The 27,076-nt window shown below is 34.6% G+C and overlaps 2 protein-coding genes across 5 annotated transcripts; one reads left to right on the top strand and one right to left on the bottom strand.

The window, feature by feature from the left end:
• The first annotated feature begins 604 nt into the window (after window positions 1–604).
• LOC106779640 (uncharacterized protein At1g04910) lies at window positions 605–12,926 on the top strand. Of its 4 annotated transcripts, none has more exons than XM_022776643.1 (10): window positions 605–1,293; window positions 1,513–1,585; window positions 1,829–1,896; window positions 2,977–3,065; window positions 4,032–4,229; window positions 5,285–5,489; window positions 6,537–6,704; window positions 7,789–7,956; window positions 8,144–8,262; window positions 12,571–12,926. In XM_022776643.1, the coding sequence occupies exons 1-10, from the start codon at window positions 916–918 to the stop codon at window positions 12,728–12,730; spliced, it is 1,626 nt and encodes a 541-aa protein (XP_022632364.1). In that variant the 5' UTR covers window positions 605–915; the 3' UTR covers window positions 12,731–12,926. The 4 variants fall into 4 exon arrangements, with proteins under 4 accessions (XP_022632364.1, XP_022632365.1, XP_014523281.1 ...); XM_022776644.1 differs by having other exon boundaries at window positions 607–1,293; window positions 4,164–4,229; window positions 8,072–8,262; XM_014667795.2 differs by having other exon boundaries at window positions 607–1,293; window positions 8,072–8,262.
• A 6,253-nt stretch (window positions 12,927–19,179) lies between these two features.
• Window positions 19,180–23,601, bottom strand: LOC106779641. Its single transcript, XM_014667796.2, has 5 exons — window positions 22,870–23,601; window positions 21,840–22,298; window positions 21,174–21,551; window positions 21,028–21,095; window positions 19,180–19,606 (listed from the first exon to the last, which is right to left on the bottom strand). Exons 1-5 carry the CDS (start codon window positions 23,428–23,430, stop codon window positions 19,390–19,392), a joined length of 1,683 nt encoding a protein of 560 aa, XP_014523282.1. The 5' UTR covers window positions 23,431–23,601; the 3' UTR covers window positions 19,180–19,389.
• Window positions 23,602–27,076: the final 3,475 nt, after the last annotated feature.

Genomic DNA, 27,076 nt, shown 5'->3' with positions numbered 1-27,076 from the left:
AAAATATTGTATGTTAATATTATAAATTATGTATATGGATGCATGTTGATGATTATTATATTTTTTTTCCTTCTTTTTGAGTAGAAACAATAGACTCTATGAGGTCTGTTCCTTGAACTGAAGTGAAGGAGGCTAAACTGATAGTTAATATTAAAGGAGCGTGAAGTTACCTACAAATTTTAATTCGTGGGTAATAAATAAATTTCTTTTAGGATGTGGCAGAAACAGGGGATGGATGCTCCTTGTACTTTAACTTTCACATTAAAAAAAAATAAAAAATATTGTGATGAATGTTTTCTTTTTGCCTGTTTCTACAATAGATATATAATTAACAAAAACCATTAATTTTAATAAAGGAACTCTTATAAGTTTTTGATGGTCTTAATCACTGAAGCATGGAATTGGCTTATTTAAGTAATTAAAGTTTATCAGAATTTTCTTATTTAACTGAAAAAGAGTTTGACTAAATGTTTAATTAGTGAAGGTGATTGTTGTGCTACATGACGGATGATGCATGATGCATGATGCATGATGCAGTGTGTTTCTAAAATGAACACGCAAGCACGCACGTTGCACGTGATCATCTTTAGTGCTCCCTCCCTTCCTTCAAACACAACATCAACACCAGGCTCTTTCTTCCCCACCACTATCATCATAGTACCTCCTTTCTCGCTCATTCTTCACCGACAAACTCACCCTTTCCCTTTTCTCGGAATATTATTTTCTCCTCTTTTTTTTTTTCGTAAAGGAAACCAAAAAAGGTCCAATTTTCGCCATCCTTTCCTCTACCCTTTCGGCCACACGCACGCGCTCTGCATTCTCTCGCACCTAAATTCATCCAATGTCTCCTTCTAATCCAACCTTTTGAAACTCAATTTGTGATCTCCTTGGCGGATCTCAATTACTGAAATCCAAATGCACGGTTACAGCCGCCTGGGCGGAGCAGCGCGGTCGCCGCCGTCGTCACCGCGATTCCGCCACGGCCGGAGCAAGAACGGAAGCTGGAATTCATCTAAGGAGAGCAATTCCATGGAGAAGTTGGTCTTTATTCTTATGTCGGCAGTTTTCAGAAGGCGGGGTTTGCTTCTGTTTGCGCCTTTGCTGTACATTTCTGGAATGTTGTTGTATATGGGTTCCTTCAGCTTCGATGTTGTCAGTATAAAGAATGGTGTCGTTCTTGTACACAAGCGTGCTCCTCCAGGTTCTGTTTATCGGAGTCCTCAGGTCTTCGAAAAGCTATGGCCTTTGATGGAGGCTGAGGCTGCCAATTCTAATAATGGAACGGGCAATGTGGTACTTAATCTTTTTCCTCCCTTTTCCTTCTTCCTGCAGTACTGTCCTGTTATGTCATTCCACGTTTGAAATTGAAAACAACTAATTCCCATGATTCTTACCATTGCTGTAAAAGAGATTGGGCTCTGCTGTGCTGTTTTTGTTGTCATTGATGATCATTCTATTCTGTTTTTGCAACTGGAACTAATTGACTGAGAATCTGAGATGGAAATCATGCAGTTGATGAAAGCCTGGCCTAGTGGAGAGCTTAGAGAGTGGAGGCCCTGTGCTAACAGAAGTGTTCCTGAAGCAGGTATTTTCTACTCTGGATGAAAAATTGTCCAATCTTCAAAGTTTGTTTAGTTGTTTGTTGCATAATTTTGTTCTTATCTCTTTTAGCCTATTTTTGTTTCTTTGGCACTTAGCTCTCTCCCATTCAATTTATTTTCAACTTCAGATTTTGTCATAGAATCTTGATTATTTATTTTATTATGTGTCCTTGTTCTCTTTGTTGAAGGAGTTTGCTTACCCTTTTCTTTCCATTTTTTCGACTTAGAATTACCAAAGTCAAATGGGTTCCTTATAATTGAAGCAAATGGCGGATTGAATCAGCAACGCTTGTCGGTATGTATATTGATGAAACCAAAGACTTAATACTTTACTGGTTTATTTATCTGGGATTCTTATATCATGTTCAGTACACGGGAATGGTGATTCCATTCCATGTAATGAGGAAATGCTGAAAAAAATAATCATGGAAGGTTAATTCGAATCTAGGTCTCATTATATAGAACCATAAATGATGCAATAGAATAGCATTACCTCATTGAGAGATAGGATTGAGATTCTTCATTACTCTAAAAACGGAGAAAAATTGTTCGATTTTATAAAATGGCTTCGAACACTTTAACTTTCTTTCCTCTACCTTTTGTATTAAATAATTCTCTAGTATTAACTGTAGTAGAATTCCTGGAGTCTATTTGTAACTGCCTTGGTTGGACAGTTACTATTAACTCTGAGTCCTTTTGTAACAATTTGTATATATGAAGCTGAATTGTTCGAAAGACGTCAAGTCTATCTGTTTACACAAGTATTTATATTCAGCAGACTCAAGAGGAGTTAGTTATAACTGTCATTCTATTATATTTAATACTAGAGAATTATTTAGTACGAGAGTGATAAACTCACATGCTCAAATAATAATATTGCTCTTATTTTCTGCAAAATAGTTTGCGTGCAAACAAATAATAAATAAATAAACCTGAATGTTTCTTGTTTTTGTTTTTGCTTGCATGTAGCAAACTGTACTGGAAAATGGAAGTGGTCATGTCATTCCATTTTCATCACATGGAATCACCATTCTGTATATTAAACATGCAATAAGTCCCTTGGGAATGGGTGCAAGGGAATTTGAATCATGTTGGTGGGAGGGATTGGAGTGCTGTTAATGGTGATTTTCTTCAACAATAATTTGTTTTGTAAATGGATAACTAATGAGTTATATCTAGAGGGCTTTATGAGGTTGGTGTATATTTTTCGCATAGTGTTTGTCTTGGTTTTATTTTGCTCTGAATTGTGATATACTGTCAGATTAACCCAGTTAATGAATTTAGATGAAGGACATTGATACTGCAAATTGCTATGTACTTTGCATCATATGTCCTTATTGTTTTGGCACTTATTATTACACTAATCTTTATGCAGATATGTGATGCTGTTGCTGTGGCTGGACTACTAAATGCAACTCTTCTTATTCCTATATTTCATTTAAATAGTGTATGGCGAGACTCAAGGTAATTGCTTTTTTATGCTTAATTTTAAAATTGGTGACATAATTATGGTGGTTGCTTAATTTATGCATGTTTAGTGGCTGTTAAATCTCATTTAGGTATCTGAATTTGGAAAATGGTCAATGTTTCATTTATTATGTTCTCTGTGCCGACCATTTATATGACTAGCAAGCAGGACAGGTCAGATAGGATATCCGATCAGAAATTTAGTTTAGATGATGAAAGCTTTGGATTGGGCTTTAAATTTAAGGGTTGTATTATGCATAGGAAGGAATTAGTCAACTAATACCAGACATCTCAGAGAAGGCCTGAAAGAATATCTTGAACCATTATTTGAGTTTTGAGGTTAGGTTTGTCATACGGCATCCTTCTGTTTTTCTAGATCGGGACAGCGGTTAATTGCGGCTTTTGTAAATCATTTTTAGGAACTACTTTCAAATACAATGACTGGACTTATTTTTGTACATAACTTATGAGCGATACACCTGAAATGCAACACTGGTGAACAGAGTCATTTAGTTTCATAATAATCTATTTGAACTTTCTTTTATTCTCTCTCTCTCTATATATATAATATATAATATGTATATATATCTTGTATTATTAAAGTTAATGGAAAGGTAATTTTATAACCCATTCTATAAAGAGTTATTCTTCTTTATGTTGTAAGCTGACTGGCTATCTGCCAATTCAGCATAGTTTGTTTATTAAAGCTGTTGTTAGTAATTGGCAGCTCAGCAAAGTTAGTTTCTCAGTTAAATTGTCGTTAATTGTTGCCAGCTTAACAAAGTATGTTAGAGCTTCTCTGTATATATGCACTGGTGTCATTGTTTATGAGATCAGAATATGATATACATGCAAAAGTTCTCATATTTTATCTCATTTTAGTTTCTTACAATTCTATTACTTAGTGATGTTATTGGTGTGTTATAGTTTTGAAAATTTATGCTTCTTCTTGATATATGGCAGCTATTTTGGTGACATTTTTGATGAAAATTTCTTCATACAATCACTTGGAAATCATGTGCATGTGGTCAAAGAACTCCCTGTTGATGTACTCGAACGATTTGACAACAACATAAGTAATATTGTCAATCTTAGGGTAAAAGGTTGGTCCAGTTCAGCTCACTATCTTCAGAAGGTCCTTCCTCAGCTTTTGGAAATGGGGTGTGTTTCTTTTAATCTTCTTTTCGTTTCCTCACCATTGGTTGGCTTCTATTGAGTATAATAAATATGGACTAAATCCAAAATACAAATAAAGAATAATAACAAAGTAACTGAAGATAAAAGATTAAGATAAGATATCTGTTTAAGATATCTAATAATCTAATATATCTAACAGCTTCCAATTCTTCTGTTGTTTTTAAATTTTTGTAGTCTTTTTCATTAAGTTCAGTCAATAGTAATTAATGTACTTTTTCACATGATAAAGATGTAAAATGGAAGCCAAATTAGATAGAAGTATATATATTGTTCACTACTGAAAAATAATTTCATCACATGTTTGGCTGCTTGAGTTTCCATTGACGGTTCTCTTTATTCACTGATACTTTGATTTTGGAATCATCGACTTCTTAAATTGTACTTGTCATCACAGGAAAAATGGGAACTCTTCAAATTCATTATTGTAAATAAAATCCCAAACAATAAAAATAAATACCTGATTTTTGGTCCCCAACAAGTAACAGCTAATTACTGTACAGTGTCCCTGTTGACTTGGTAGCCATATATAGTAATACTACTACCTCACTGACTTTTTGTTGCATTTTTTATTAGCATGCTGTACACAACTCATTCTTAAAGTATATTTAAGAAAAAGACATAAGGGACCATACAATTAGGTATTGGCACATAATGTTGATTCTTTTGATAGATGTGCCTGAATTGTTCTATAATTTGGTTCTTTGTCATCTTAGTCTCACTCTGGTTTGATGAATATCTTTCTGTCAAAAAAATTTCTGATTTCATTGTGATAATCTCTTCCTAAATCTGGAATCACTCACGCTTATGCAAACACACATTTAAAACATACAAGTAGATACGCAGTACAATAACGTTATATGAAAGTTTGAGTAGTTGATTTTTAAATCTACTTGCTTAAAAAGTTGTTGAATTTGTTCTGATTTTATATTATTATTATGAACGCTGTTCTTCATTTCATACAGGCAGTTTGCCATGTATGTGTATGGCTCCTAAGAGGAATTTGCTCATGCTTGTTGCAGGGCTGTTCGCATTGCACCTTTCTCCAACAGATTAGCTCAAGCAGTACCCTCAAAAATCCAACGCCTTAGGTGCTTTGCCAACTTTGGAGCTCTTAGATTTTCTGAACCTATACAAGCACTTGCAGAAAGCATGGTTGAGAGGATGATTAAATATAGCTCCCAAAGTGGAGGAAAATATGTTTCGGTGCATCTTCGTTTCGAGGAGGTGTTTTTCTAGTTTCTCTGTACTTATGTTGTTGGATTTACTAGATTCAGCTTTACACTTTAGATAGTCTAAGGATTTTATCTTATCCATAGATATATTGTTATATTTTAGCTTTGATATTTGAAGCAAGGCTGACTATATACCTACTTTCCAATTATGACTTATAAAAACCTTATTGATCACTTGATGCTGGTCTCTTTTGCCAATTATTGATAAACAAGCCCTGAACTTTTAAGTTTCCCGTGTTTTACCCCTTGGTTCTACATCGATTGATATTGAGAGCCTTGTCCTGCATGTTCAAACTATATATTACACCAGAAGCCTTTTGTCTGACAATTTTCTATAAATTGGGCAAGCTCTTCTGTGTGCCTGGAATATTCATTTTTCCATTCACTGAATGCTAAGCACAAACCAAGAATAATGAAAACTGCACCAATGTCTTGTCTTAGAAAACTGCTCAAATGAGCTCATCTAGAGTCTTAAATTTCTGAATCTTCTCTGAAATTCCTCTGGTGTGTTCAATGAATTAAACAAAATCAGATCCAGGAGGCACATAATGGTCTCTGTACACCATCAAATACCAGAGGACTTGCCTGCATCACTCTCTTGTAGATATGCTGTTCTGAGCAATGAAAGCCTGCATGAGACTTCTCTTTTGCTCTCCTAAATTGCAGATAGGGGGATGTTGTATTTTTCTTACCAAGCCTCTTGAAATGGTGAAAGATGTTTACATCTGCAGAATAGAGTTCTAGCACAGGAGGATAATGATGTGAAATAAATATAGTTGAGGATAATTTAGGATATTCTTATGATTTTCCCTTATATCTAGATAAAGAAATTCATTTAAGCATTTAGTATCTGTTTATCTGATTGGAGTTGACTATATGTATACTGTATGATTTAATATCCATTGCTTACTTTGTGCTGTGATATTTTACAAATTATTTATAAATAGGCTCTTGTCAATTTTATGTGTGTTGTGTGTTTTGCTGTTTAGTTATGCAGTAATTATATTATTTCTTATAATTGTTTTATCTATATGTAAAGGATATGGTTGCATTTTCATGCTGTGAGTACGATGGAGGGGAGGAGGAGAAACATGAAATGGATATTGCACGTGAAAGGAGTTGGCGAGGTAAATTCAAAAGAAAGCATAGGATAATAAAGCCTGGTGCTAATCGTGTTGATGGAAGATGCCCGTTGACTCCATTGGAGGTATGCAGTTACAGACTCTTGTCCTTAGTAGGAGTTCTTCATCGTTTCCATTTTTGGAAAATAAAAGGACGATACCAATTTTCAAAATTATTTGTTGCTCGTGCTTTGGCTGTACAGTTGTGGTTTTTTTCATTGATATAACTTATTTGAAATACATTAAGTGCTTTAGTTTAATCTTTAAAGGCTAATTTCTTTTAGACAGTTGACTTAGGATCTTGGTGTGGATCCATTGCGGTTTATACCAGTGGTTGGGGACTTAAACCCAAATACCTTGCTGCATTTGTATAGCCATTCTTTAACTTGCCAACCATTGAACTCAGGGAAATTCAATCTTTGAAGTTGTAGTTGAATAGTTGTTTTTGTGCAGGAGATCATTGTTTCTCGGGCATAAATTTCATCACAGATTCCCGTTTGGGGCATGTCTAGGTCAGTAGTTGACGAAACCTCTTGCTGAAAGAGGTTCTCATGATTAGTGAACATTAGTAAGAGCTTCAAGTGACAAGTGGTTACTTGTTCCAATTTTTCTTGCATTTCTGCATTGGACTCATTGATCTTCTCTGTTAAAAGAGCATTTTTTCACCTCTTGAATACTAAGCTGACTCCTTGTCGGATCTAACATGGTATGAGCTCCAGGACCTAAACTCTGAAACTAATTGACAATTTCTGGGGATAATATATTCCCAGAATATAGAGAACCAATGGACAATAGAATTAAGAGGTTGGAATGATTCCTAGTGTTCAAGGATAAGAGTATTGGAAATGGGATTGCTAGAGAAACAATATTTTGGTGGTAATCTGCCCCTTCCAATACGTAACCAGCACATGTATGCATTGGGCAGTTACAAATCACACAGTGGCAATTAAAAAGCTGTAAACAACCTCCCTACTTTAATGATTGTGCATTGCCACACCAGCAAATCACATTAAAAGGAAATAAACCAAATAAAAGTATTATTACCTATCAAAGCTATAAAGTATGGATTGAAAAAAAGAAACTGAGTTATATAGTCTACAAGTGATACCATATGAAATGAAAATGGGTCTTAGCTTATAGTTTTCATGCCTCATTTTTTTTATGCTGTAGGTGGGATTGATGCTTAGAGGCATGGGTTTTGATAACACAACCTCAGTATATGTTGCAGCAGGAAAAATTTATAAAGAACAAAAGTACATGGCACCACTTAAACAGATGTTTCCACGATTACAAACCAAGAATACACTGGCAACACCAGAAGAGCTTGCTCAATTTATGGTATTTAAGCGATCTATAGTTGTTTAAGACAGCACTAAATCATTTTACTCTTTATTGCAATGAAAGGTGATTCAAGGAAAACAAATAATTTCTGTAATGCATGTTTATGATGTAGGGGCATTCGACTAGATTGGCTGCTCTTGATTATACTGTTTGCCTTCATAGTGAAGTATTTGTTACAACCCAGGGTGGAAATTTTCCCCACTTCTTGATGGGTCACAGGCGCTATATGTATGGGGGGCATGCGAAGACAGTAAAACCTGACAAAAGAAAATTAGCTCTATTGTTCGACAATCCTAATATAAGGTACAATTATATTTGCTTTTGAAATTGCTTTTTTATTCAAGCAATAAAGTAGTTAATTAGGAGATGAAGTTTATTTGTCTAGAATGTAGTTATCCTAATAAGAGGAATATTACATATATATTTGATTATGATTCAGGGATACTATACGTGTATTAAATATCATTGAATCTGATATGCCGATATGCTTAGTTTGAAAATAATAAGATGAGATACGTTATATATATATATATATATATATATATATATATATATATATATTATTGCAATCCAAATTAAAATCACATGTATTAGAAATTATCAAAATAAAAAATTACTAATTATTATCATTATTAAAAGTAGTAGTGTTTTATAAATTAAATATTTCATTGATAAGTATAGGTGAAGTATCCTAATGTGTCAGTCAAATTAAAGTATAAGTGCATCCTTAATCTCTATATAATGTACACATGAAAGAGGAAATAATGAATATTCTTTCTTATAATAACTGTACTAAATGTATTTACATTATACAGACCTATATCAATAATTATTCGTCTAAAATACATTGAGCTAAATCTAATAAGGGAATAAAGCCCTATATTGGACACGAAGTTCAGTAAACAATGATGAAAGATCAGCTCAATAATTTTCGTTAGTAGGACGAACAAGAGTTCCGCCTTTTAGATTTGTCTGCATTAGGAGTTATTTGAAATTATGTTTAAGTTTTATTTTTGTGTTGCTATGTACTACTTTGTTGATATTTGGTTGGTTATTTACAGCTATTTAATAGCCTATTCAATTCAATGAAATCTGTAGAAGCTATTCAGATAATTTTTGTGTCATTTTTGTTAACAAATTGGCATCAAAGCTTGAGAGCCTGAATGTCTAAGTGAAAAAGAGAGAGCAAATTTGCTTGAGTGTTTGAGGAAGAAAGAGTGAGATGACTAGTCTTGGAAACAATGTGTCCTTGCCGCAGTTGACAAAGAAAGCCAACTATGATAACTGGAGTCTGCAAGCTCTTATTGCATCCCAAGATGTATGAGATGTAGTTGAGAATGGTTACCAAGAGCTAGCAGAAGATGAAGAGCATTAAGTTGCCCAGATTGTTGCGTTTAGAAAAACACGAGTAAAGGACAAATCAACTTTGTACGTATTGTACCAAGTTGTGGATGAGTCTAGCATTGAGAAGATAGCAAACGCTACATCTTAAAAGAAGCGTGGGAGATCTTGGAGAAGGCATACAAAGGGGATGATTGAGTTAAGCAAGTCTGACTTCAAACTCTTAGAGACAAGTTTGAAAACTTGAGAATGGAAGAGAGAGAGAACAACTAGTCGAGAACATAACTTGGGTATAGACTGTGGTAAATCAAGTCGAGTGAAATGGAGAACCGTCACCTACTAGCCGAGTTGTGGAAAAGATTCTAAAGTCATTAACAAATGACTTTGAGAACATAGTTTGTGCCATCAAGGAGTCCAAGGACTTGTCAACACCCTCAATTGAAGAGCTTGCCAGGTTTAGGCACATGAGTAGCAGAGAAGGAAGTAGGAGCCACTCGATCAAGCACTTCAAGCAAAGCTTGACCTGAAGGGAGGAGCTCAGAACACTAAAGGCTAAGGTCTTGGTGGAAGAGTTTGAGATAGCCATGGATGAGGAGGATGAGACTGAGGTGATATTGAAGACAGCAAAGAGCAAAGAGCATGGCCGTGGACAAGGGAGAGGCCGAGGAGGTCGATCAAGTAACTCTCGAGTTGAGTGTTTTTAAGTGTGCCAAACACGACCATTATGCAAATCAGTGCAAATTGACAAAATGGTATAACTATGGTAAGGCCATTCACATTGCAAAGTACTGTTGGGCTGAGAGAAAGAAAAAGAAAATTTCCTTACTAAAGAAGTTGATGAAGAAATAGGAATTTTGATGATATCAAGGAGCTCGGATGCCGAGCTACGGAGTTGGAGACTGGATGCTGAGCTGTGTTTGGGTTTTATAATGTCGAGGAGATTGGACGCCGAGATGAGTCCAAACTATATGATATCAAGGAGATCGAAAGTTGAGTTGTGTTCACTTAAAGAGTTGGGGTAGAAATTGAAATTTTTATTGTTAGTGTTCACTTAACACTAATACATATACTACCCTGTTTATAAGGGATAATAGATCAACATAAAAAAGAAAAACAGAAGGTTCCTAAAAAGCCCACTAGAAAATACATTACATTTCAACACTCTCCTTGGAGCATATAGATCATATGCACCAAGCTTGGAACATATAAATTGAATTCTAGGCCCCTTTAGAGATTTGGTCTGAATGTCTCCGAGTTGTTCATTAGAGTTGACAAACTCAGTAACAAGTTCCTTGGACAACAACTTCTCTCTAATAAACTGATAATCAATTTCTATGTGTTTTGTTCTCTCGTGAAACACTGGATTAGAGGCAATATGAAGGGCTGCTTGGTTGTCATAGTACAGTTTCAACGGCTCATTTTCACAAAATTTCAATTCTTGAAGAAGTTGTCTAATCCACACAAGTTCAAATGTAGTTAAAGTCATAGATCAATATTCAGCTTCAACACTAGATCAAGCAACAACACTTTTGTTTCTTACTTTTCCAAGATACAAGGTTCCCTCCAAGTAAAACACAATATCTTGTAGTAGATCCTTGATCAATTGGACAACCAGTCCAATGTGCATCACAATATCCGTCGATCTGAGTGCTTCCCTTGTTCTCATACAATAATCCCTGGGTTTCCTTTTACGTATCTGAGAATGCGAATCACTGCATTCCAATGGTCAACATGTGGATTTTGCATAAATTGACTCAACTCCCACTAGATAAGAAAGATCAGGTCTTGTTATGCTAAGATAGATGAGTTTTCCAACCAGTCTGGGTCTGAGAAAGGTCCACCTTGATCTCTCGTTAACTTTTGATTTGAGTCCATAGACCTATCAATGGGCTTGCAATTTGTGAGGCTGGTTTCTTGTAAAATATCAAGAGCATATTTCCTTGTGAAATAATAACACCCTCTTTTGACTATGCCACTTCGATACTAAGAAAATATTTTAGACAACCCAAATCTTTAGTCTGAAAGTTGTTGAAAAATTATTCTTTAATTAAGTAATTATAGTGACGTCATTCCCTGTAATAACAATATCATCAACATATACTATGAGATAAACACATTTGTCAGGAGAAGAATGATCATAAAACACTGAATGATCCACCTCACAGTTTCAGTTCAAAATTTTGCACAACTCGACTAAATTTATCAAACCAAACTCGAGGTGATTGCTTCAAGCCATAGAGAGAATGGCGTAATTTACAAACTAACCTAGAATCCCCCTTAGCAATAAACCCACGATGTTACTCCATGCATATCTCCTCTTCTAGATCACCATGAAGAAAGACATTTTTAATGTCAACTAGTAAAGTGGCCATTAACCAATGACAGCCATAGCAAGCAAAATACGAACTGTATTGGTTTTAGCCACATGAGAAAAAGTATCACAATAGTCAAAGTCATAAACGAATATGGAGCTAAGGTACTCTCACTGGAAGGCGTTGAAACAAATGGAAGGCGTTGAAACAAATATCAAGTTACGTGAGAGGAACATTATCTTTTGGGCTAATTTATACCAAGTCGGATGATTACCGACTTAGTAAGTACTGGGACAGTAATTGGTGTGGAGACATTGCTGATCAAAAGAGCACGGTTGGTTATGTTTACTTCATGGGAAGCACGACATTCACATGGCTTTTAAAGAAAAAATCTATTGTTGCACTGCCGACTATGAAGCTGAGTACGTTGTAGTGTCTTGGAGTGCATGTTGTTTGGCTTAGAAATCTTCTAAGCACGTTGGAGAAGAAGCAAGAAGAGAAGATTTTGATCCGAGTGGACAGCAAATTGGCCATTGAGCTGGGAAAGAACCATGTCAATCATGAAAGAAGTAAACGAATTGATGTCCAAATTCATTTTATCCGAAAAAGAAAAATAAAGGAAGAAAGCATGGAGTTAGAATATATAGGAAGTTGAGAGCAAATTGCTAGCATGTTCACAAAACCACTTCTTGTTAATTGGGGGGGTTTTGTTAGAATAAATTTACATTTAGGAGTTATTTGAAAATTAGTTTAAGTTTTATTTTTCTGTTGCTGAATATTTTTTCTGTTGCAATGTACTTTGTTAGTATTCGGTTAGTTATTTACGGCTATTTAATGGCCTATCCAATTCAATGAAAATGTGCAGAAGCTATTCAGATCATCTTTGTGTCATTTTTGCTAACAAGTTTCTGTACTCATTATAAAGTTTATTACTAGAACGTTTTAACTGATTTGGCAGATGGAAGGAATTCAAGCAGCAAATGAAAGACATGCTTCGTCATAGTGATCTAAAGGGAACCGAGTTAAAAAAGGCTGGTGGATCTGTATATACTTTTCCCATGCCAGATTGCATGTGTAAACAGCCAGTACTAAAAATCGAAAATGCTAACACGACGTAATAACGAAGCTATAAATGTAGAGGAACTGTCTTTAGGAGATCAAATTGTTCAATACTTGTAATTTATTTTGTACCATTACCTTCTTTTTCCCTAGTTGAAGTTAGCTGTGAAATCATAATCATAATTATTGTATATTGTACACGGAATTCATTGTACATGAGATTCAATGTAAACCAGATAGACTTGCACGTCATTATTTTGAGGTGTCACAATTTACTTCACTAAACCAAGCTGCTTCGTGTAGCAAATCATAAATAATATCAACGGGTGGCAATTCTGCGCCCAGATGGCTCATTCCCATGTCAATTGTAGAAATAGTCTACAATTCTTAGTCCATTCTTATCAATCGCATTTAACAGGTTAAACCAAATTGTTAGGCTAAGATTGCACCCAAACAAATCAGTTGTATTGGTAACAATTGTGGATAAATCCAAAATTAGAGCATAAACCTACTAAACACAAGCGTGATAGAAATAAAAATGAGAAACGAGTAAAAAATTATGTAAGTTGATGTAATTGAGTTGTTCCTGTATAAATTAGGGTGTAGTTTTTTATACTTTTTCCATTACAAATGTCTTTGTATTAATATAAAAAAAAGTTATGATTTCATCTTCTTAGATTAGATAAATTGATCCGAGAAAAGAGAGAAAGAATTGAATATGAACTGAATTCTTTTATTGTTGTATCACACATTCACGGAAACTAGTGATATAAAACGGGTTATTCTTCACTTATTATGGGCTAGTTATTTAATGAGTCACATCAATTTGATTGACTTATTAGTGAGTTAAAAAAACTGAACTCGACTTGGTATATCAGTTTATCATAGATTGACACTGTATTATAAGTTTTTTTTTCTTCAATTTAAAAATAAAAAATATTTTTCTATTTTAAATCTAAATAAATTTTAGTAAAATATGATGTTAAACTTTAAAGACAATTCAAAATCAAAATAATACAATACAATCTAAATACAATTTAAAATCATCTTAAACTTCAAATACAATCTAAAATCAAACACAAAAAGCAAAACAAATAAATATTTAACATTGATAGTTTTTGTTCATTTATTTATAATAGAATCTTGAATAAATAAATTCAAACTATCTTACTCTCGTGAAGCATCTTCTTTATTTTCATTTATAATACGATAAAAAAGTATTAATTAATAATACTAAAACACAAAATAATAATTGAGTGAGTTGGTGGACCAACCTGACTCATTACGGGTTCAATTCGAGTGAGCCGGATTCTTAATGGACCAGGCTCGAAATTGATCCGTATTGAAATTTCAATTTTTTTTTATTCAACCTAATCTGAATGTGTGATGGGTCAAGTTAGCTCTCAAATTTCAATTCGTTCTAACAATACTAATGGGAATAGTATGTATTTATAGATAGAGTTTATTGCTAGTTGTTATAGAAATTGATTATTAACAATTGTACAATATACAATTACAAGCTTATAGTTGTACAACACATTTGTAAACTATACAAGTTCATTATAATATATATATACTAATAGCTCTCATTGCGGGTCGGGTTGCAGGTAGGCACTATCCATGCCCGACCCGACCCATTGTCATCCCTACACATGGTTGGCGAATGTGATGATAGTAAAGAAAGCGAACGATCAGTGGAGGATGTGTACCAACTTCACTGCTTTAAACAAAGTTGTCCCTAAAGACGCATACCCCCTTCCAAGGATTGACAACTTAGTAGATGGTGCATCAAGGCAACAGATATTTAGCTTCCTCGATGCCTACTCAGGATACAATCAGATACCTATGTTCCCTCCGAACAGAGAGAAGATTGCCTTCATTACCGAACAGGCCAACTTCTGGTACGAAGTGATTCTCTTTGGCCTCAAAAATGCAGGTGCCACTTATCAGAGGTTTATGGATAGAGTTTTCCATCACCGACATGTGCAAGATTTGAAGGAGGTATTTGCTCAAGTGCACGAGTATGGAATGAAACTTAACTCAGTAAAGTGCACGTTCGGCGTACTTGTCAAAAAGTTTCTAGGCTTCATGTTGACGGTCTGCGACATCGAAGCCAATATTCGGACAAATGCAAGGTTGTTTTGGAGAAGAGAAGCCCCTAGAGCTTGAAAGAAGTGCAGTGACCGGTAGGAAGGCTAACATCGTTATCCCGGTTTATCCTGAGGTTGGCCGAGCGGATCAAGCCTATCTTGAAAATCATGAAGAAAAACACGAGAAAAAAAATGGGATGAACACTATGAGAAGACATTTATAGAAGTCAAGGCCATCTCGGCAAACCTGCCCGTCATGGCTTGACCAGTTCAGGGACATGAGATATAGTTTTTCCTGTCTGTTTCGGGTTCAACCCTCAGAGCAACCCTTACCCAGGAGGACCCCGAGTTTAAGTTGATCTATTTCGTCAACCGAGTGACAGGACCCCGACTAACGTTACTCCCAAATTGAGAAGGTGACGCTAGCTTTGTTAACAACTAGGGTTGGCAAAAGAACACGTGCTCGCGGGTATCTGCGGATAAAATCCGCTACGGGTATTTAATACCCGCGGATATTTTTTACCCGCGGGTAGCGGGTATTTTAATACCCGCTTGTTAACGGGTCGGGTTCGGATATCACGCTATCCGTACCCGCGGGTACCCTCTACCCGTTAAAAAAATAAAATTACATATTTATTCCATATTAGGTTTAAGAAATTGAAGGTTTACATATTTTCCTTTCTCCTCCGATCTGAAACACTGTCTACAAAAAAAATGGTATTGTTCTTTTCCAATTACCTCTTTTCTCTTTCCCTACTTTCTTCATTTTTTTCTTTTTCAGATTTGTTTTTCTTTTTCAGATCTGTTGTTGTGAGCTCATCTCACTGTTTGCGTTCCATCCCTTGAAAGCTTCCTTCTTCTTGCATTTCAAACCCTAAACACTAAACAGAGCCAAATGAGAATTTCATAAGTCTTTCAAGCTTCCTTCTTCCTGCATTTCAAACTCTAAACATTAAATAGAGCCAAATGGAAATTTCATAAGTCAGATCCCACAATAGTTTCATATTTCTACAAGTTGCAAAGAATGAAGAGATATTATGGTGGTATATTGAGAATTATTTCTCTACTGGGAAGTTTAGTTGGGGTAGGAACCAATGGCCATAACTACAGTGCTCGAAAAATGGTTCCAGTAATAATGACTTTTCCTTCATTTTCCAGTAATAATGACTTTTTCTTCATTTTCAATACTAATTAATGGAAGATTTTTTTGATGATGTTGGAATAGGAAAAGCCCAAAACCTTTTGGACGGCTGATGTTTCATATTTCCTTCATGGAAAGCTAAAATATTTTTTTAAAAACATAAAATAATTTTTTAATAATATTTGCAGGTATCCAACGGGTATCCGCGGGTTGAAAAAAATCCGTGAATTTTTTTAATACGGATATCCGGCAGGGTAGCGGGGGCGAGTACGGGTACACTTTTTTACATGCGGGTCGGGTTCGGGTATCACACTATCCGACCCGAACCCGACCCTTTGTCATCCCTATTAACAACAGCACATCGTCTTCGACTGTATCTCCAAAGTCATCAAGTGATCGTCAGAACCGATCACCCTATGGCAAGAATTCTCAGAAAGCCCGACCTGGCAGGGAGAATGGTGTCTTGGTCAATAGAACTGTAAGAATTCAATTTGCACTTTGAACCACGCAGTTTGGTGCATGGACAAACTTGAGTGATTTTGCGACAGAATTTTTTTGTTCACTCTCATCATCTTAATCGTAGTAAATTCGATCTTAGAGCTCCTAAATGTGTCTTTATCAGGTATCCTTCTAATAAGAAAAGGGTCACATATGTTATCATCCTCATAGTCGTCGTGTCTTTATCACCATGGATGTCACCTTTCATGAAACACAATCCTTTTATATCAGTCCATAACTTCAGGAAGAGAAAGCACTTGAAGTGGATGAGCTCTCCTTCTTGTCATTACTATGTTTGTATTTGCCTAAGATATGAGCAATGAAACTACCATAGTCCATAGTGAGGAAGAAGACAATTTTTTTGGAAAAAAATATGAAAGAAGAAAACAACCTACTTCGACTCTATAGCAAGAAAAGTTGTCTAATCCAGAGGTGAGTTTCCCTGAAGATATCAATGAGGAGGTATATTGAGGATTTACCCATTGCATTGAGAAAGGAAAGAAGATCATGTGCTAAATATCTTATTTCTCATTATGTTTGCATTAACAATCTCTCTGATAAGCATAGAAGCTTTATTACTGCCATTGATGCCACCGAAATTCCTACTTTAGTCTAGGAGACCATGAAACTTGAACATTGGAATCAAGCCATGAAAGAAGAAATGAATGCATTAGAAAGAAATTCAACTTGGGAGATTGTTGATAAGCCAAGAGACAAGAAAGCAGTAGCGTGTAGATGGATATTCACAGTGAAACATAAGGCAGATTGGACAATAAAAAGATATAAAGATAGATTGGTGGCAAAAGAATATACTCAAACCTATGGGACTGACTATGAGGAGACATTTGCCCCAGTGTCAAAGATGAATACAGTTCGAGTTGTTCTTGCTTTGACTGCTCATTTTGGATGGGACTTACACCAGCTAGATGTGAAGAATGTCTTTCTTCATGGAAATCTAGAAGAGGAAGTGTACATGGAGATTCCCTCAGGTTTTGAAGTGAAAAACGAAAGAAACTAGGTATGCCTCTTAAAGAAATATTTGTATGGTCTTAAGCAATCCCCTAGAGCATTTTTTGGAAGATTTACAAAAGTAATGATTTCCTTGGGATACAAACAAAGCCAAGGAGATCATACTTTATTCATAAAGCACTCTTCTACCGATAAACTCACTCTATTGCTTGTCTATGTGGATGATATGATTATTGCAGAAGATAATGAAATAGAAAAATTGGCAGTCCAATTTGAAATGAAAGACCTATGAAAACTCAAATATTTTCTTGGAATAGAGGTTGCTTACTCCAAGAATGGAATTTTCATCTCCCAAAGGAAATATGTATTTGATCTCCTCAAAGAAACGGGAAAGTTGGGATGTAGAACCTCAACAGTCCCTTTAGAACAAAATCACAAAATTGGAAGTGGGGAAAGTGCTCTTGTAGAGAAGGCCCAATATCAGAGATTGGTAGGAAAGTTGATTTATATATCACACAAAAGACCAAACATTGCTTATGAAGTTAGTGTAGTGAGTCAATTTATGCATAACCCAAGAAAGAAACATATGCAAGCAATTGACAAAATTCTCCAATACTTGAAATCAAGTCCAGGAAAGGGACTATTATTCAAAAGGGATGACACATTGACTATTCAAATACATATTGATGCCGACTATACAGGTTCTATTACTAACAGAAAATCTACTTCTGAATATTGTGTGATTCTTGGAGATAGTCTCATAACGTGAAGAGTAAAAGGCAAAATAAAATATCTCATTTTAATGTACAAATTGAATTCTAAGCTTTTGTTAGAATGTGTGAATTAGAATATAAACGTGGATAGGGATGACAACAAAATCCGCGCTCGCGAATATCCGCAGATAAAATCCGTGACGGATAGTTGATACCTGTGGATATTTACTCTTCGTAACCCGTGAATAGCGATATTTTAATACCCGCTTATAAACAGGTCGGGTGCAGGTATTATATTATTCGTACCTGCGTATATCCGCTATCCGCAAAAAATAAAAATAAAAATTTAATTTATATTTTATTAAGTTAAATTTAATTAAAATCAACATTAATTTATATTTTACAAGGTTAAATTTAATTAAAATTGAATTTTAATTTATATTTAATTTAATTTATATTATATTTTATATATTTTTTGTAATTTTATTTAAATTTTATTTTAATGATTTATAAAAATATATTTTTTAAAATATTTGTTGGTATCCGCGGATATCCACGAGGATTCGCAGGTTGGGTAGTGGATGAATTTTTTTGTTGAATCGGGTTGCAAGTAAGCATTATCCGTGCCAGATCCGACCTGTTGTCATCCCTAAACGTAGAGGATGAAGATTTTTAAATTAAGAAAAAGATATAAAAAAAATAAAGATACTACAAAATTTATTGAGAGATGTAATAAATTTAATAGATTAAAGAAATATTTTAATCGATAAAAAGTAAAAGATATAATTATATATATTTATTATTATTATTATTTGATTTACTATATTTTATTTTATAGTAATCAATTAGATTTATTTGTGAAATCAATTATTAAATTAAAATTATAAAAGTTAAAAAGACATACTTTTCCCCTAATCCTTTGTTCGCATAAGAGAGGAAAGTTGAACGAATAATTTCTTTTGGTTTTCCGTGTCTCGTTTTCAAACTTTGGTTGAATTTCTTAGCTTGCAAAGTTTCCATATACAGCAATAGTGACAATTAGTGACATATCTAACCCAATTTCGTGCTCATTGTTCACAATGTACTATACTCAATCGTCTGAAAAAGTTATATCTTATACTTGATGACAATTAACGAGACATATTGTTCATATCTTATAGGCACAAGAGAATCTTTCTAATCACAAACAAGACTAGCGTGTCAGGAAAACGTCAGGCAACCACTATTTTACATCAGTCAAGGTCCGGAGTTACAAAATCTTTACATGAAAGAAAAAACGTGAACACGTCAACAAGGATTAGCAGCCTCTAGCCAGACATGAATGACATTGTTCGTCTGAAGTCCAAAGGTTTGAGCGCTTCCTGGGGAAAAGGCTTTCCATCTGGTAGCCACAGTCCACCCTCATGAGGTAGCAGCACCTGTGATTGGGCTTGGCTACTTCTCGCATCTCCAACACCTTCCTTGGATGGAACCTCTTGCTTTTTCTTCACAAATTCAAAAAACTCTGCAACTTGGCGAGCATATCTGCAACACACAAACAATAAGCTCCAATGCATTAAGGATCAATTGAAAAATAATTTTAATTCAATATACTTTCATGCATAAATCTCTCACCAATGGAATTCTAAAAGCTAGTACTGTAAAATCACAAGAATTTTACTTGTTATAAAGGTGGTGACCTTGCCACCTTTACTTCCAGATATAAACGTAACATTTCACTCACCACAACCATTATTATAAAAAGAACCAGTGACAAGTTAAACATTTGCGATGGAAGAGTCACACTAACTTAAATAACTGCAAAAGTTGCATGGATCGTTTGGGGATTATGCCTAATAGCAGGACTCAGAAACTGAGCCACTAAGAAAGTAAGCCCAGATCCAGTTGTTGATTACCAAAGAGTCCTGCTTGTTGATCCATTATTGGCATGAAACAATAATCTGGGGATGAAACAATCTAATGATACACATAAAAACAAGGCAAGTGAATCAAACACGTTTAGTGTCTGCAGAAGGTGAATAAAGAATTTTGAATTGTGGCATTGACCACAAGCTTATAGCTTCAGAGAAAGTAGTTATTTTTCCCAGGTGCTCTATTTACCAGTTACCTGATGACTAATGCATACAATTCATGAGCACAACCACCATAAAAGTTGTGTACCAATTTAGCACAAAAATTGCTCGACGTATTTTAATTCTAATTGTGTATGTACATGCTTTCTGAACACTTAAGCGCACTTACAAATGCCAAAGACCCTATAAAACTTCCAGTATCTTCAATATTTAAAATTTTCTATTCATGTAAAATAACACATTAACCTTTGCCTTTTCCCTTTGTGTCTCTGATACAACGAGTGGAAAAACAATGTTGTAAATTCTGATTATTTTAATAAGTAGCAAAGAACCTTCTGTAAACCAAACAGCAAGAGTTTTAGCCATTGCAGTGGGAGTATACATACTTCCAATAAGGAGCTCAGGTCCCATACCTCATAAATGGAATCTAAAATCCGACATTTCCACCATGCACTGCGGCTCGGTTTACATTCACACATAACAGGGCAGTGCACTAGTCTAGTTCCATTCCAGGTAAAGGCTGCATCACAATTTCACAACCTATGCTGCTCGTTTGTAATGGAGAGACATGGTCGAAGGCTCTAATATAAATTTATATGAACCAATGAAGAACCATACTACAAAAGCTAACCATTATGGAGGGAAAGCTGAAGTCCACATAAACTCCTCATATGCTAGAGATGTGGACATAAGGGTTTAGAACATAGCATACACTAGTACAAGCTCAGCTCAACAACAATCCTAACATAACAAAACTCCTTGGGACAATAAAATTCATAATATTCTAACATAAGCAAAGAAGTCTGAGGGAAAACAAGGCATACGCCATGATAAGGAAAATGGAAAAATATGAATAAGAGAAGTTTATCTTACTGTCTCTTTGCCTCAATATCTTTGCTGAAATCAATATTGGGTTCACAGTCCAGAACCAGTGCAGGAACCTGTTTGTAGTTAAAAGGGTTAAGCCAATCTACCCCGGCAAATAAGAAATTCAAATATGAGATTTCCTAATATTGTACCTTCTGGATACTTGAATGCATGTGACCACCCTCCAGATAAAAAACACGGTCTCTTATATCAGGGTGTAAAGAGTTGTCAATATGATGGGGTAGCTTATTGACTGCTAAAACTCCGTGATTACCACTTTGGAAGGGAAATAACCAGCTTTCATGCTTTTCATGGAGGTCACGGAGATAGTCCAGGGTGACTCCACCTTCTTCTTCCCTCTTCCGTAACATCATTCTCTTATGGCAAGTATCAGGACTTGCCCTAAGATAGATAAAACCATCAGGAATAAGTCCAGGCAAGGAAGACACGACAGGATCAAACCACGAGTCATAAATACTGATCTCCATCTCATTCATCCAATTGGCTTCATGAACAGCTCGCACAAAAACCTTAGTTGAAGAGTGACTAGTGAGATAGAAAAAACAAATACAGCAAAGGAATTCCCTTCCTCTCTAGTAAAACCAAACAAAAAAGCAAGGAAATGTGGTTTAAAATCCAGTAGTTGCTTGCTATTATTTTGTAACTGACATCCAAAAGAAGTTGCATCGGTGAGTGAGGAAAAAGGTAAACTACCACGCTCACCCCAAATCAAAGGAAAGGAACAAGACCAATAGACAATCAACATCCGGAGAGGATTTAAAGACGGGGTCGAGAATACCAAAGGTGTAAACACTCACCATTCTGTCACTGAAAACGCTCCTCTCCATCAGACGAAGAGGCTTGATTCCACCAGATGACTCTCTTTCCTGCATCACCCTAGTAACAAATACATAGTTCTGAAAGGTGTAGGCATACCTTTGTGGCTCCGCATAAAAAGCATCCAAAATATTAAAGTGGTCAGGTCCAACATCCTGCCACTTGTTAATGGGTTCAGGAACAATCTCAACAAGGTCACGCAATTCAATCGTTTCGTTTGCAATTCTCTGAAGGAAGGTAGTCTTGCCAACGCTGATATTACCCTCAACACAGAATGTTAAGCGCTTCTTCTGCTGAGGCTGCGAAGAGGAATTCTCCTCCAACTCCTCATCGACACTCTTTTTGATGAAAGTAGTTATACTTTCAGCATGGTTCTTGTGGATTATCCCAACAGAACTCTGCAGATACTCAACCATCTTGTCACTGGATTTGCCAAAGAACTGCGGCAGATGACCCGAACAAACAGAAAAAAAAAAATTGCGAAATAGTCAGTATGAGCAAAAAAAAAAACATGTATGTATCCTTCCTTCATAGCTGAAAAATAATATTATAAGAACTTGGGTAGTTATTTAATCTCTTAACTGAACAAGAGTGGACGAATAATTACTAGCAGTGGCAATTATTGATACCATTCCAATAAATTGAGTTGGAAGATATTCAGTAGAGCGAAACTCGGAAGAAAAAAAAAACACAAAAGGTGCATTCAGTAGGAGATTTACTTTACCTTTCCTAGGAATCTTAGGTTAGGAACGTTAGACTCCTATGACTAGTATGACAATTTTCAAAACAATTCCGATAAATCTTAACATTCATAGAATCACTTTTAAAAATAATTTAGAAAACAAATTTATCCAAGTTCCTAGAAACATATATTTCAAAGGTGTTCCAAAAGTGATTTTCTGGAATGAAAAAAAAATGTTGTACATCAAACAACCTGAACAAGAAACACAAAAACAACATGTGCAACTAAGAAACGGGTTTTAAGATACATAGAGAGAGAGAGAGAGAGACCTTATCCTTGTAGAGTTGCTTGAGTTGAGCAACACCAGCGATACCTTTCTGAACGAGCTTTCTGAAATTTCTGGGACCCACACCGGGGATGGCCAACAAATCAGGATTTGACGGAGAAGGAGAGGAAGAAGTAGTAGGACCCTTTTGCCTCCTATTTAACCTCAAGCTAAAGGGTCTCTTCTCCTTGGCTTGGTTGCTCTCCACAGAAAAATCGCGAGGAGAGTGAAAGAAAAAGGAGCCATGAGAAGCCGAAAACAAGGAGCGGTTTGGGGAGTGGTTAAGGAGAAGATGGGTATTAGTCCTGGCAGGGGTGGGGGTCAGACTTAGCCTACAGACACAACAAGTAGTGGAAGAAAACGAAGGATAGCGAGAAGAGAGATGGGGCATGAGGGCTCCAAAAGGCTTCTTCTTGTCGGAGAGGGAAGAAGCAGGAGCAGTTGGAGGCTGCAGCGCGGCTGACATCGGTAGAAAGTTTGAAACTTGTGGAAAGGAGAGAACGGGAATGGAGAAGAAGGGAAGCGAAGATGAAGAATAAGAAGAAGGGCTTAGCAGTTTCTGCATTTCACTCACTCACTCACTTCACTCGATGGCTGTTTCGGTGTGTTCCTCATAGTGAAGGCGGGAAGGTAAGGGTTTTAGGTTTAGCCTCTTTCTGTATTGTTTTCTGCTCTGCTCTGCTTTGCTGTTCTCACTCTTCTATTTTTCTATTCTAATATTCCCAACCAAATTGGATACTCATACACATTCCCCAATAAAAAGCACAATTCAGAGGATTCAACACAATTCTTTTCTTAACTTATTATACTGATTTTTTTTATCTAATTAACCATTTTTGTAAATTGTAATTTACTTTTTAAACCCTCTGAATAAAATTTAGTACGATCTATCTAGGAGGAGATTGAATAATTTTAAAGCCTTGTCTTCAAATTTTATTGTTCTTGCATAATATTAAAAAGGCTAGATATGTCTTTCATATATTATATCTTAGTTCTCAAATTTAAGAAATAATTGATATATTTTTTTTAATTCAATAACATTAAATTTGTTTTTATGTATTAAATTATGTTTTAGACTCACGTTTAAATTAGAGATGATCACGATAAATAATATTAAAAATATTTGTATTATTTAAAAATAAATTAAAATAAAATTTTATTGTTATTAATATTTGTATGCAATATTAATTTTCGTGATAAATTTTAATTACTAATAAAGAATTTTTACATTTATTTTATTTTAATAAGATTATTTAAAAATTACTATTTTCTTAAAATTAAATTAATTATAATTGATTTCTAAGTCTATCGTCTACAATTAAATACCAACTATTTGTATATTGGAAACACACGACAAACATAACAACTCATACAAAAATGTTGTTTTTTTCTCTATACTATCTTTTTACAAGGTTTAAAATTTTTTTATTGCACTTGACTGATCTAACAATTTATTGCATCTTGAAAAGTATAAGATTTTGTTTTATCATGTGCGATCGATTTGTTTTCTCTTTAAGAATAACACTTTGTGTGCCTTAATACACACTTTTTTTAATCATTTCCTCGTTTACAATTTTATCTAATATCGTTATTCTTTGTTATAAGAATGGTTTGGCTTAATCAATTTATTTATATTCATATCTTTGTCTTGTTTTTTAGTTTGTTCTTTCCTAACATTCTTAAAATATAGGATTAAGAATGAGGAGTAACCTCATTCTCTTAGTCTATATTAACATGTCAATGACTGTGAAATCGACCAATTATTACAACAGAATAAGCATAGGATTCACACGTGCCTTAGTCCCTTAGCTCAAAGGACATAACCGAAAGCATAGACGCAATAAAATCACATACTAACATAATGACGTTATATGTATATATGTATTATGTATGTATAAATCAATTAAATTGAGTGTTTACTAACTAGTTATATATGACAACTTGATCCATTCAAAAAGAGAGAAAAGCATGAGCTAATTGGACGATCCTCAACCAAGATAATGTCACACTGGCCTACAACCCTTAATATTATTGTGAATCATTGCCCATAGCAAAAAAAAAAATCACCAAGGTAAATAACAAAGTTAATTAAACCATATTAAGATGATAATTCAATATTAGAAGACGATAGCATGGGCCAACAACAAACTAAGCTCATCACACACATAAGGGTGAAGTTAAAGCTCGTAAAAAATCATTATAAATAAAGCATCTCAAATAATTAAAGAGTTAGTTGAGACAACATCTATTATTTTCTTAAACCTTACTTGACTTGAACATCCAAGCATCTTCAACTAGCATTTGAAAACTTTGGTCTAACATTTATTACTTTCTTCCGGCTTCTCAGTTATGAACTTCATTAAATATATCAAAGATTACTTACACATAGTGACTTGTCATAGTATTGTAAAGGTGTTCACAAAATTGTGGTAGTAATGATTGTTCAAAACATGATTGTAGGAACGACTCATTATGAGTTTATTTATCAAACGATTTAAATGGATGTAGAAATTTGAATCATAATCAATTTAAAAATTGTAGTATTGATTATTTTTATAATGAAAATTAACCTCCATGTAAATATGATAATATACTTCAAAACCTTATTTATGTAAAAAAAATCAAAATAAATTAATAACATATTACTCAATATACATAAATTGATAATTTAATAAAACTTAGCAAAAAAAATAAGATTTTATAAATTAAATCAAAACTATACATATAACAATAAATTTGTAAAGTGAAATTGAATTAAATTTTTTGAACAATGATACCATATTTGATTGTTGTCAATACACTAATCATTTATTGATCAGAACTTGATTATCTTGTGCATAAAAAGTGAAAAAAAAAAAACCAAGACCAAGTTAATAAAAAAAAATCCAATAAATTCTATACAAATTTCACTCAGAACTTCATTTAAAATATTATAGAATAAAGGTTGAAAACATAAAAAATAATAAAAGAGGTTTTAAAGTGTAACATTCCAATTTTCATAAGATTCAACTATCTTAAGATTTATTATATATATATATAGACACACACTTGCACTATTATGAGATACTACACTAAACTAAAAGTGTAATAGGTTTTTTTTTTTTAAAAAGAAAAACAAATACAACTGAAACAAAACTTTTATCTTTATGCCTCATCTCCGTCTCTTCCTAGCACCTGCTTACCAGAGACATCATTCTCTACTCACACCAATCAGGTGATCATTGCAAAAGAAAACTATGCATAAACATACAAACAAAGTAGAAGGGTAAGCTAACTTTTACCAAAGAGATAAACACATTTTTAATTAAGAATACGACAATTGAACACAAGTAAATCAATCAAATCCTAAGCATACATACATTAACTCTAAACTTGACTATCCAAATATGTGTATTGAAGTCAGATTATGGTATGTTTTGCACTTGTAATGGTGGAATAACTGGTTCATCCCAAGCTATCACACAAGGCTAGTCCGTCAACCACATATGGCCAAAGATTCATGTCATAGACTAGGACATCCTCCTACTCCTCACCACATAACCCCCCTTCTTTACTTGAGATGGAATGGTTATTGAAGTGTCATGATAACTTCCAAGACCGAGTCCCTACATCAATACATCACATTACTAAATGCTACTTGTCGCAACCGAAAAAATCGCGACGGGACGACGATCCAAAAAGAAAATTAATTTGAAAAATACGTTTTGAAGTCGCCACCATAGTTTATTCTGGAAAACTATGGAAAAAACCATAAAAAGGATAAGGCTTAGTCTATGAAAACCAAAGATTCGATTCGGAAGTCGGTTACGTGTGAGGAAGGTGTTAGCACCCCCACAACGCCTGCCCTAAGGCAGTACCTTTAATTAAATACGCGAAATAAGATGTGGTTTGCAAAATATTTAACAATCCCCAAAGAGAACAATATAAAGAAACAAAAATATTTTTTTGGTTTTTTGGGCCCGACAAGGATTGACCTTGCTCCTACGTATTCTCATTCAAAATGAGAAATCAGGGTTACGTAGTTCTTTCAAAAAGGTTGATTGTTTGAAGATGTTTTTAGTTTTTGAAGATTTTATATTTTTTTGGTATTTTTATATAAAAGAGGAAAGGTTTTTTAGCACAAGGCCTACGCGAGCGGTCGCACGTGTGCTTAAACCTTTTCAAAATATTTTTAATTGATTTTTAATTTTTGTAAAGAAAGGAAAAGGTTT

Source organism: Vigna radiata, unplaced genomic scaffold (assembly GCF_000741045.1).
Source record: "Vigna radiata var. radiata cultivar VC1973A unplaced genomic scaffold, Vradiata_ver6 scaffold_368, whole genome shotgun sequence".
NCBI lineage: Eukaryota > Viridiplantae > Streptophyta > Magnoliopsida > Fabales > Fabaceae > Vigna > Vigna radiata.
Note: the sequence above shows the minus strand (reverse complement) of the source record. Positions and strands in the feature narration are given on the sequence as shown.

Coding starts and splice junctions, on each gene's coding strand:
- LOC106779640 (XM_014667795.2), top strand. CDS start 916: ATGCACGGTTACAGCCGCCTGGGCGGAGCAGCGCGGTCGCCGCCGTCG. Junction 5,490..6,536: donor TGCATCTTCGTTTCGAGGAG/GTGTTTTTCTAG, acceptor CTATATGTAAAG/GATATGGTTGCATTTTCATG. Junction 8,263..12,570: donor TTCGACAATCCTAATATAAG/GTACAATTATAT, acceptor CTGATTTGGCAG/ATGGAAGGAATTCAAGCAGC.
- LOC106779641 (XM_014667796.2), bottom strand. CDS start 23,430: ATGCAGAAACTGCTAAGCCCTTCTTCTTATTCTTCATCTTCGCTTCCC. Junction 22,299..22,869: donor AGCAACTCTACAAGGATAAG/GTCTCTCTCTCT, acceptor CATCTGCCGCAG/TTCTTTGGCAAATCCAGTGA. Junction 19,607..21,027: donor GATATTGAGGCAAAGAGACA/GTAAGATAAACT, acceptor TGTGTGTTGCAG/ATATGCTCGCCAAGTTGCAG.